The sequence below is a fragment of the Rhincodon typus genome, chromosome 26 (genome assembly GCF_021869965.1).
Source record: "Rhincodon typus isolate 14 chromosome 26, sRhiTyp1.1, whole genome shotgun sequence".
Taxonomy (NCBI): domain Eukaryota; kingdom Metazoa; phylum Chordata; class Chondrichthyes; order Orectolobiformes; family Rhincodontidae; genus Rhincodon; species Rhincodon typus.
In genome coordinates, this window is record NC_063357.1 from 40,721,932 (window position 1) to 40,734,942 (window position 13,011).

General features: G+C 40.4%; 1 protein-coding gene across 2 annotated transcripts in view; it reads right to left on the minus strand.

The window, feature by feature from the left end:
* LOC109911327 (linker for activation of T cells family member 2) overlaps positions 1 to 13,011 on the minus strand; it is a 102,312-nt gene that overhangs the window by 27,225 nt on the left and 62,076 nt on the right. For both annotated transcript variants that reach the window (XM_020510614.2, XM_020510615.2), the window contains exons 3-4: positions 6,588 to 6,633; positions 5,186 to 5,229 (exon numbers count right to left, since the gene is read on the minus strand). In XM_020510614.2, the coding sequence (XP_020366203.1) occupies positions 5,186 to 5,229; positions 6,588 to 6,633 (90 nt within the window). The remainder of the gene's footprint in view (positions 1 to 5,185; positions 5,230 to 6,587; positions 6,634 to 13,011) is intronic.

Sequence of the window (13,011 nt, forward strand, 5' to 3'; positions counted from 1 at the left end):
ACATATACTTCCTTCTTTTTCTTGACCAAAACCTCAATTTCTCTAGTCATCCAGCATGACCTACACCTACCAGCCTTACCCTTCATCCCAACAGGAACATACTGTCTCTGGACTCTTGTTGTCTTATTTTTGAAGGCTTCCCACTTTCCAGCTGTCTCTTTACCTGCAAATATCTGCCCCCAATCAACTTTTGAAAGTTCTTTCCAAATACCGTCAATATTGGCCTTCCTCCAATTTAGAACTTTAACTTTTAGATCTGGTCTATAATTTTCCATCACTATTTTGAAACTAATAGAATTATGGTCACTGACCCCAAAGTGCTCCCCCACACTGACACCTCAGTCACGTGCCCTGCCTTATTTCCCAACAATAGGTCAAAATTTTGCTCTTTTTCTAGTTGGTACATCCACATACTGTAGCAGAAAATCTTCTTCTACAAACTTAACAAATTCCTCTCCATCCAAGCCCTTAACACTATAGCAGTCCGAGTTTATGTTTGGAAAGTTAAAATCCATAACCACATTTTATATTCTTACACATAACTGAGATCTCCTTCCAAATTTGCTTCTAAATTTCCGGCTGACTATGGCTGGGGGGGGTGGGGGTCTAGTGCGGGGGGAGGGGTCTACAGTATGATCCTATTAAGGTGTTCATCCCTTTTTTATTTCTTAGTTCCACTCAAATAACTTCCCTGGACGTACTCCCAGGAATATCCTCTCTAAGTACTGCCGTAATGTTATCCCTTATCAAAAACGTCACTCCCCCTCCTATCTTGCGCCCCTTTCTATCGTTCTTATTGCATTTATACCATGGAGCATTAAGCAGCCAGTCCTGTCCATTCCTGAACCATATTTCTGTAATCATTATGAAATCCCAGTCCCATGTTCCCAACCATGCCCTAAGTTCATCTGCCTTACCTGTTAGGCCTCTTGCATTGAAATAAATGCAGTTTAATTTATCAGTCCTCCCTTGTTCCCTGCTTTGTTCCTGCCTGCCTTGACTGTTTGACTTGCTCCTTTTCCCAACTGCATCAGTGTCAGACTGATCTGTTATTTCACTATTTCCCTTGGAACAACACACCCCCCATCACCCAGTTTAAATCCTCCTGAGCAGCTCTAGCAAATCTCCCCACCAGTATATTAGTTCCCTTCCAATTCAGGTGCAATCCATCCTTCTTATACAGGTCACTTCTACCCCAGAAGAGATTCCAATGATCGAAAACTGTGACTTCTCCCCTACACCAGCTCCTCAGCCATGCACTCATCTGCTCTATCCTCTTATTTCTACCCTCACTAGCTCATGGCACTGAGAGTAATCGAGATACTACTACCCTCAAGGACCTACTTTTTAAACTCCTGCTAATTTCCTACATTCTCTCCTCAGAACCTTATCCTTTTCTCTTCCTATGTCATTAGTTCCAATGTGTACAACGACCTCTTGTTGGTCCCTCTCCCCTTTGAGAATATTCTGCACCCTCTCTGAGATATCCTTGATCCTAGCACGAGGGAAGCAACACACCATTCTGATGTCTCGCTGTCAGCTGCAGAAATGTCTGTCTGTACCTCTGACTAGAAAGTCCCCTATTGTAATCAATTGCTTGGAACCTGACGTACCCCTTGTTACATTAGAGCCAGTCTCGGTACCAGAAACCTGGCTGTCAGTGCTACATTCCCCTGAGAGTCCACCACCCCCTACATTTTCCAAGCATCCTCATTTGAGATGGGATAGCCACAGGAGATTCCTGCACTACCTGCCTACCCCTCCTACCCTTCCTGGAGGTAACCCATCTACCTGACTGTATTTGCGGTTTTTCTCCATTCCTGAAACTGCCATCCATCACAGCCCCTAGCCCCCGTAACTTCCTCATTGCCTTTAACTGCTGCTCCAACCGAGCCATGCAATCCAATAGGATTCGCAACCAAACACACTTCCTGCAAACATAATCATCAGTAACATGGAAACTCTCCCTAATCTCTCATATCCAACAGGAAGAGCACATCACTCTACTAAAGGCCATCTTTGCACCTTGACAATCTACAGACCCAGAAAATAGCACAGTCTTACTGCTCTAAAAACACTGCTCTACAATAACTTAGTACCTATGTTTTATATTTTTAAAGCTTACTCAAGAGACAAATCTCAATAAAACATATAATCAAAAAAAACCCCATTCACTATTGTAGATTTACAGAAAATAAACAGTAAGGTTACACGAGGTTGTAGACTTGCTCGCCGAGCCAGTGGGATTGGTTGCAGATGTTTCATCACCCTGCTAGGTAACGTTGTCAGTGCACCTCTGGTGAAGGGTTGGTGTTCTGTCCCACTTGTTATTTATATGCTTCGATAGAACGTAAGAACAACGGGGAACTCCAGACTAGCATATACAGGAAGACCACACATACAGACCAGATACTTAATTACACCAGCTACCACCTCAACACCCATAAACAGAGCTGCATCAGAACATTATTCAAATGAGCCACAACACACTGCAGCAACCTGGAACTACGCAAAGCAGAATAGGAGCACTTATATGGAGTTTTCAAAAGGAATGGGATACCCAAAAAGCACAATCTGCCGTTACCTCCACTACAGACCACAACAAGAGGACACAACACGGCCAGAGACACTAGTCACCGTACCGTACATCAGGGACATATCAGAGATGGCCACAAGACTATTTAGAGCCCTAGGTATCAGGGTAGCCCACAAACCAACAACCAACCTGCGACAGCTACTGACGAACATGAAGGATCCCAAACCCACAACCATTAAAACTAACATAATATACAAAATACCATGCAGGGACTGTGAGAAACATTACATAGGCCAAACTGGAAAAAAACTGGCAATAAGTATACACAAACACCAACTAGCCACCAAGACACATGCCCAATTCTCACTGGTCTCAATACACATGGACTAAGAAGGACACGATTTTGACTGGGACAACACATCCGTGATAGCACGAGCCAAACAGAGACATGCCAGGGAATTCATGGAGGCCTGGTATTCGAACCGGAACTCCATCAAGAAACACAGCGAACTGGACCCAATATACAAACCATTGAAAAAGAGAACCAGAAGTAATGCCAACCACCCCAGCAAACTGAGGCATATAAATAACAAGCGGGACAGAACACTCCACCAGAGGCATGCTGACGATGTTACTTAGCAGGGTGATGTCTGTAACGTCTGGAATCAAAAACACTGGCTCGGCAAGCAAGCCTACAATCTCATCCACAACCCGAGCTACAAATCGTCTCAAAAACTTTAAGTAAGGTTACACTTTTAAAAGGTCACTTTGTTGCTCCTGGGCTGTGAGCTCCCCCACACAGGTTTCTCCAAGGTCAGCTGTGAATTTCGCAGTTTATTTTTTCTTAGAACTAACTCGGAAGTCCAGACATACTTGAAACTAAACAGCAGAGGCAGTTAGCTGTAAAGGTTCACTGCTGTCACAGAGCTGTGCAGGTTTACTGCTCCATTTTCTTCAGCTCCCACCTGATCCCTGCTTGCTCTCTCTTCCTCCTTTTTTAACATGTTGTTGTTTTTATCTCTTCTTTTCCCCAAATTTCCAAAACAATGCAACAGTGTATAAACCAGTTAATTACTGCTCCAAAAATTCGAGGAAATCAGCTCCAACACTGAAAATACCTTAAAAATGGAGCAGCTCATACAGCCTTAATTATTTTCCCATCCTCCATCTTGTATTACCCAGAATCCTTTTCCAGAATCAGATAAAAAGGCAGTTAAAAGACATTGGCAGACATTAATGTAGAAACGTCATCAGGTCCTGGGTTACAGAGGCAAGTAAGGGTGGAAGTGCATTGGCTCTGGCAACAGTCTTCCAATCCTCCATGGATTTTGGAGGAATGCCAGAGGACTACAGGACTGCACAAGATATACATCTGTTCAAATTAAATTCGGAAAGACACAAACCTGGCAACTGCAGGCTTGGCAGACTACTGTTGCTTGTGACATCTTTGAGACAATAACCCAGAACAAGTACTGTTGCACTTAGAAAATCAGGGGCTAATTAATGGAAAAAGATGACAGCTATATAAAAGGCAAGAGATAGTAGGAACTGCAGAAGGCCCTTCTGAAGAAGGGTCTAGGCCCGAAACGTCAGCCTTCCTGCTCCTCTGATGCTGCTTGGCCTGCTGTGTACATCCAGCTCTACACCTTGTTATCTCTATATAAAAGGCAAACTGTGTTTGACCAAGTCTGAGTTTTTTTTAAAATAACCGAGAAATCTAATGAGTAGTGCAGTGTTGTGGAAAGAAACTTTCAAAGCAAAAATTGATAAAGTAAACACATAACAGATTTGTAAACAAGATTTAAAGCAAAGGATCCAAAATTGGCTAAGGGATATAAATGAGAGAATAGAGAAGAATGGCTGTTAGAAAGAAAGCATTTGGTTATGTTCCTCAGAAGACAGTATTGAAATCACTGCTCTTGATAAATATGTTACTCACCTGGATCTGAGAAAATTTGTGGAAGAGACAAAACTCAAATATTGTAAACAATGAGAATGGCAACAAACTTTGGGAGGAAATACACTGGTGAAGTGAAGACAGGAAAAGTAAGAGGAGACAAAATTAAATACAACAACTTTAAAGGGGTGCATGAACAGACAGACCTGGAAGTGTATGCGCACAAATTGTTGAAGGTGGCAGGACAAGTTGAAACGTCTGTTTTTTTTTAAAGGCTATGATTTATAGTGGAATAAAGAACAAAAATAAAAAGGCTATGTTAACTGTTTTGTCAAACACTGATTATTCCTTAGCTCGTTTGACATTTTCAATTTTGAGAGACCTATTTAGGAAAGATTTTTAAAGACATTTAGTGGAGAGATACCAGGGCTGAATGACTTTAATTATTTGGAGAGACAGGAGAAGCTGGGGTTTTTCTCTTTAAAGCCGTGAGGGGATTTGATAGAAGATGGCAGGCAAAGCAACCAGACGTGACATAAAAGAAACACAGTGAGCTGTTATGACCTAGAATACATAGCCTGTTGGAATGATGGATGCAAATTCAACAGCAGTTTTCAACAAGGATTATGAGACTAATTGGACAGCCCTGCCAGAGAACCAATATAGACCTGATGGACCAAAATGGTCTCCAGTACTGGATGCTTCTGTGATTTAGATTTTTTTCATGTAGTCACATGTTAACACTTACTTACCAGTATATGATCTAACTACTTCAAATCGTTTCTTGTCTTCATTTCTAAAAAGAAATATAAAGTTGTATGAAAAGGGAACGTTTCTTTCTAGTCTTGTGGCCTAAATATCATGTTTAACATACAGAAATCCCAATGTACATTAAAAACAGTATGAGTAATAACTCCTAATTATAAAGCAGGTAACACCTTCATTCCACAGTCCATGTTGAATATGCAAGGTTTGCAGAACATCCAGAATTGGACAGATTATCAGTAAGCAACATCTGAGCTGTACAATATCTGGCATTGACCATCTGCAGCAAAAGTGAATTGAACCACCTCACTTTGCATATTCTCCACCTTTATAATATCCCTTATTTCAAACACATACCCTTTCATTCCTGTATTGGAATGGCCTCCTTGGTCATTAAGGTTTACTCAACAATCTTGCAGACTTTGCCCACGTTTGCACAAGCATTAAGAACCACATTAAGCATTCGATAAAGGCAATATGAGTTAGCTCCAACACTGTATCCTGGGATTTCCTTGCATGCCTCTCAGTCACACTCTGGAACCACTGCACCACTCCCTAACCTAAACGTTGGGGGATGGGGATGGTGTTATGACTGTGCCCAACATTAAAGGGCACTTCCATGATGTCCCACAATGCCTGTATCTCCAGCTCGACAAGCCTGAGATGCGTTTCCTTGTGTTGCAGGCACTTGCTGCCATGCTCTACCCAAGCCTGGTTTGGTTTATTTAATCAGGTATTTAATCAATTTGACAGTTTCTTTTCGAAAAAAAACCCAGTAAAATCTGTCTAGGTTAAGTCCTTGATAGATTAAATACTGGTATTTAAAGTACCCTGCCAGCCCTCCTATGCTGCAGCAGCTCCTTAAGATTGTTCTCTGACTTTTCCGGCAGATGTATCACCACCCTTTTCAACATTTGCATTCTTGGCCCACTCTCTCTTCCATTGCTTTATACTCACAGGGTTTCTCTCTCACTGTCTCCCTGTCTGCGCCACTTTATATTCATACGCTTAACAATGGTGTGTTATAGATTACTCAGAAGATCATTTTAAGTGCAGTCTGGCACATTGGTGGAGGATCCAATTTTATTTCCTGCTCTCAACGCACTTGTGTTAGAAGGATATGCAAGTTGATACTCAACCTGTTTTGCCGTGTTATGAATGAATCTTCCTTGGCCAACATATCTCAGAGTGGCCACTACCCACTGCCCCACAGGAACTCACTCCTATAGCTACTGATCAACATTGTGTTAATTTTGAAGAGTGTCCCATTTACTGATCATAATTGTGTAATTTACAAACAAAGCACATCAAATCAATCTCACAGGTTCTTGAGCTTCACATAATGCCTAATCTATAAACGAACACTGCAGTTATCGGACTTGTACTTACATGTGAACACTTTGACCTGTTTTCCTGGTCTCCTCTCTGATTATAGCTGTGGATGTAAGAAGAACAGCCATTAGTTCACCAAGCCATTCCTAAGTTAAAAGTAATGACCCTCTTAATTCTTCATCCTATCTATTTTCCACCAGGTTTCTCCTCCATCGCCTCTTACCCAACAAAAACTCTTGAATTAGCTGAATATCACTAAATCAGTTACATTAAACTTAACTATGAATTCTTATTGAGAAATTACAACAAATCTTCAGCTTACTGATCTATAGTTCCCCCATTTTCCTCTCTTACCATTCTAAAATAGTGGAGTGACTTCTCTCTTATTGATTCGGAGATGTGGGTGTCTGTCTGGGCCAGCAGTCATCCCTAATTGCCCTGCAGAAGATGATGGTGAGCTGCCTTCTTGAACTGCTGCAGTCTTTGAGGTATCAGTACACCAACAATGCTGCCAGGGAAGGCCTTCTAGGATTTTGACCCAGCGACACTGAACGAATGGTGATATAGTTCTAACCAGGAAAGTGTGGGGCTTGAACAGGAACTTGTGGTGGAGATTATGCATTTGAAGAGGACTTTGAAGGACCCGTGGAAAGTTACTGCAGGGCATCTTGTAAATGGTACACATTACTGCCACTGTGTGTTGGTGGGGAAGTGAGTGAATATCTGTGCACTGCCAATTAAACAGCTGCTTTGTCCTGGATGGTGTCAAGCTTCTTGAGTGTTATTGGAGCTGCACTCATCCAGGCAAGTAGGGAGAATTCCATCAGATTCCTGACTTGTGCCTTGTAGATGGCAGATAACAGTGGGAAGACAGGTAGTGAGTTACTTGTGACAGAATGCGCAGCTTTCAATCAAAAGGAACAATTCTCAAGTCAAAAGAAATTGTGAAGATTATAGTCATGCTTTCTACAGCGCTGTCACCTACTTCCTAGAGAACTCTGGGATGGAAACCGTATGGTGTTATTTTTTCATTATGTTAATGCTGGTGTGTCCCTGACCTTAATTTACTATTAGCTTCTTTCAAATGCTAACCTCTAGTGATTTCATTCTTTGATGGGCTGTGGGCATAGCAGGCAAGACCAGAAATTGTCGCTAATCTACAACTGTTCTTGAATTGAACAGCTTGCTAGACCATTCAGTGCAATAAGACTAAAGCTATCCACAGTAAATTAAGCAAATATGCCATTAGTTAAAATAACAGAGTATCAGTGGAGATGTTCAAAAACTTATTGTACTGTGATGCCAAATTAATTTATATCCTTAAGGGGCAAAAGCTTTATCTTAAATTCAAAAAGATTGGTCAAGCAAGATTTTCCCTTTTGGGAAGAATATGAATGATTGAAGAAATGAGGGGCAACATAAAACAAAGCACACACAAATGCTAAAACTTTTGCAATTCAGGTGAATAGGAGAGACACAGGCCACGCAGAAGGCAGTTAGAGTCAACACATTATTGTTGCTATGGAGTGTTACATAGACCAAACCAGGTAAGGATGACAGATTTCTTTCCCTTAAGGAACAACAATGTTTTATGATTATCAACAATGTTTTATCATTATCATCAACGATCTCATGGTCACCACATGAAAACCATACTGAGACTGGCTTTCAATTCGGTACTTGTGAATTTACTTAAAATGACATAAAACATTTAAGAAACAATGGACATACTAAACTTGTGTTCACAATATCACTATTGTCAACTTATGAGCAGCCCACATTGCTCTTAATCACCTTTTTTTTGTAATATAATTGCAAAACACTTACACCGATTTTGCTATTCCCTGCGAGCTGCTTTTCATAGTCTCTTTTGTATACATCGCTATCTATTTGGGCACCCTTTGCTATAACTTTGTATTCCTTCCACAAGGGAGAGTCTTGCTTGACCAATCTCTTTGAATTCTTTGAAGAATTAAGATACAGTACACAAAAGCAGCAGAGATGATGTAATATATCTAGATTTCAAAGTAGTTTTCCATAAGGTACCACATAAGGGGTTAATAAGTAAGTCCCCAGATTAGGACCCCTATCCCCAGTAAACCCAGCAGTAAGGCCAGCTCGTTTTACTTGTCAGGAGTGCTGCCAATTTTCTCGCTTGCTAGGAACATAGTAAATCAGAACAGCGGTATGAACAGGCCTTTAAGTAATGGTTAACTGACCACATTTAAACTCCTTAATTTACCCAGCGTCAGAACATGAGCCTTTGTACCCTGAACTTAATTCCTGAGGTGGCATGAAAGGAGTCAGGACCTGCCCTAAGTGCTAACCCACTTGATTTCTTGTCTTCCCTCCAGCTCTTAGAGGGGAAAATCCTGGTCACTGTTTGAAATTTCCAGAAGACATCAAATTGGAGAGGATATTCAATACTGAACAGGATGACAATAAATTACAATTTAATTTTAACAAGCTTGGAGAACAGGCATATAATTGACAACTGAATTTCAACAAGTGGGAGGCATTACATTTGGTTGACCTACCCACTCAGTAGCCAACCTGGTGATACTCAAGCAGCAGAAACCACACAATGCCCACAGCATCTGGCTTGTCCTTAAAATCCACCCTACACAGCATCTGTGAGGAGACTCTAGGGTCTCCACCAGGAAACATCAAGACTGGCTTAATGTGAATGAACCAGGAGATCCAGGAGCTCCTAAATCGCAAACACAAGGCATTCCTGAATGGAGACGCACCAATACTTTTGGAAAAGGAAAATGTTTGAAGGGATAGTACCAGGGCTGCAAGTTTATATCCTTCAGGAATGGATGAACAGACTGACAAGGCTGAGCTTTAAAAAATTATTTTAAAAAGTCAATGTCAACACAGAGAGGGCATATCTGCTTATGGAGCAGAGAAGGTCTATAAGTCATCAACATTAAAATGACCATTACACAACCTATTAGGAATTAGTTAGAGAATGATGTGAATGTGGAACTTGTTATCACTGGAAGCAGTCGAGACATAATATACAGTACATTTAAACAGATGTTAAATAAGCACATAATGGCGAAAGTAATAGAGTTTATGTTCATCAGATTAGAGGATTAAGAATGGGAGGAGGTTTGAATGGGCTATAAATGCCAACATAGTCCAGTTGAGTCAAATGGTCTTAATGTTATACTTCTAAGTTCTGTGTTGTTTATTCTATGTATTTCTATGTAGGAGCCTATTCAGGCTTCAGTCTCAGCTGTTCATTCATGTATGAAGTCACATATTCAATGTCACAGGAGGGAGCATTATAGCCAAGGTCAGTGACCCAGTGGCCTTGATGTTTTCGCACAAGAGTCCTGCAAAGCCAACAGAGATCCAACCTGGGGTGTCTCTGATCTGTGTGGCCGAGGTATTCAGCTGTAATGAGCTAAGCCACTAGGGGACACAATGGTTCATTGCACAGACAGGTCACTTATCCATTAACAGTCAGGAGGCATTGGTTATTTTCCCTTCTTCTTTGAGAAGGAAACAGATCAGAACTCCTTGGCTGGGAATTTCTTCAAATCTGTGCCCAGTCCACCACCGTAACCTGCCAGAAGGGCAGTGGATACTTTGCAGCAGCAGAGCAGGGAACAATCCCAGGAAATTCCCAGGTCAATATTAAGCTGGAGCTAATTTCACCATCAGTGCATGCTCTAAGCTGATAGTTGTGAGTAGTTGCATGTTATACAATCTGTCCAACACTCAGTTCAATTGAAGGCAATCAGACAAGGAATAGAAGGGATGGCAAGTGGTCTGTATCCTGACTTGCCAACATCAATGAGAATTTGTTCCTTAAACTCATGGTCAAGCTGGACCACATCTAGAAACCTTATGAATTTAGCTTCTACATTTTTAAATGCAGTACATTTTTTTCAATTATTGTTTAGGCTGAGATCGGAAAATGACCATGAAGACTACTAAAGTCATCATAAAAATGTTCCCACTGTACATTAATGAATGTCCTCTACCCTGTCTGGACATAGATGCATTCTAGCCCCACTCTACATTGATGCTTAAGGACAGTTAGGGATGAGGTTAAATGTATCAGCCATATCACAAGAACTAAGTCATAAACAACAACTATGCATCTGGTGCAGCAAAACAAATTTAACATTTCTTCAATAAAGGGATAAGTATGAGACTAGATGAAAAATGTGTCAGTGTGAATGACAGATGCAACAATCCTTAAAATTAATGGAATAAATCAGACTTGTTTGTTTGCCCCAAGTCTGTTTCTCATAGTGATTAAATTTCTTGTTAAACAGTGGCAAAGTGAAAATGAGATTCTGGAAAAATATTAGCCGTCCCATTTATTTTCTGCACTTGGTTCTGAAGCTGCATTCGGTTGCAAATTCTGTTCATTTTAAACAGACTGCCAGATAAACTGAAATTCTAATTTTTAATTCAAGGTAATCCATTGTTTTATATTGAAAAAATATTATCCAACATCCATATTACTAAAAGCACATGGAAACTCCTGAGACAAGTAAAGACAAGATTTACAAACTGTTTGCAGTGCAGAAACAGGCCATTCAGCACACAGAATTCATGTTCAATTCCAGCCTCCTCTTGCCACTTGCAACAAACTCCATAAACATAGCCTCCTGTTTATCTCTCTCCTGTAATTTCTAGCATCCCCATTCCACATTCTGACCATTCTTTGTTCTAAAGGTCTCTCCTAATTTTCCTATTGGGTTTATTAAACACTTTATTTATGCACCTGGATCTGATCTCACTTGCAAGTAGAAAAATCTTTACATTTATCCAATCAAATCTTTTACTAATCCTAGAGACCTCCATTAGCTCACCACTCAGTTCACTAAAGAGCCCCTGCATGCTCAATTCACGAGAGACATAATCTCTCAGTTTTGGCATTATTCCAGTAAAGCTTTATTGGACCTTCTACAGGGCTTTTTTTTCATATATATAAAACAGAAACCAGACCTGTTCAAAGCATGCCAAGAGCACTCTAACATCAATTCTCCACATTTCAATTTGATCCCTCTGGAAATGAATCCCAGTGCTTGGTTTGTCTTTTCATGGTCTTAATCTGAGTCAGTTTCCACTCTCTGCCTTGAGTTTTGTAGTCAGCTTATTATCCATTCTACTATTTCTGCCCTGACTCCACATGTTCTGATCTAATTTGACAGTCTACTATGTGTTAACCTACTGGAAGCTTTTTTTCTAAGAAAGCTAAATTTAATTTCATCCGTTACATTACCTTTACCTATATCTGTTACTTCTTCAAAGAATTCAATAGGAGTGTTGAAGCACAGACTTTCCTTTTTGGAATGTGTGCTAATTACTCTAGTTTCAGACTCTAGGTTTTTAATTTTGCTAATATTAGGCAAGTTGAAGTTGTTTAATCCCCCTTTTTAAATATAGGTATCACATTAACCATCCACAAACCCTCTGTCAATATTCTCCTTTCTAATGACTTTTTTTGATAATATGTAATAGTGCCTGAAATCTATTCCCTAGCCTTTCCTGTGTAATCTATCCAGACGTGGTGTTTTATCCTCTTTAACTTAGTTTATCAAGTATCTCCATTTATCCCTTCTTAAATGGCATTTTATCCTTTTTGATATTCCCTTTCAACATCATGACTGCAAGGTTAGTTTCCAAAGTAAATACCAAGGCACAGGAATTATTTCTGCCATTTTGCCTTTATTGCTTGTGACCATCCTTTGGACTCCTTATCGTGATCTTGACTTTTGCTATCCATGTGTCTGTGGAAAATCTTACTATTTCACTTTGTATTTCTCTAAAAGTTAATTTCATAGATTGCCTTCCTAATCACATTTTTTGAACTTCTTTCTCAACCTTTTTGTATTCCATTTTGGTATCATGTCCCTCACCATCTCCTTCATTGTCTGTGTAGTTAGTGTATGTGCCAGAAAATCTTATTCAAATGGTCGAGGGAGATCCAATAGACCCTTTTTCAACAGCAGCTTCCAAACCTACAGACTCTACCATCTAAAAGGACAAGGGGAGCAGATACATGGGAATATTCCCGCCTGCAAGTCCCACTCCAAGTCACTCACCATCCTGATTTGGAACTGTAAACACCTTCCTTTACCATCACTGAGTAATAATCCTGGAACTCCCTCCCTAACAGTATTGTGGGCTTACCAACAGCACAAAAACTGCAGCGGTTCAAGAACGCAGCTCACTACAATCTTCTCAAACGCAATTAGTGATGGTTGTTAATCTGATGCAGACAGCAGCACCCATATTCCATCCACGAATAAAACTGGTTTACAAGCTATGACAAAGCCAAACAGTCAATGTGAAAGAAAGGAGAATCTTGTCTTGCTGTATCAACATAGGATAGTTTGGAAACAAGGAGAGAGGGAGAATAATTAACCCAAGATTAAGAAAACAATTGCACACCGATGACAAAGACAAACAGGAGGCTGGAAGAACACAGCAAGCCAGGCAGCATCTGGAG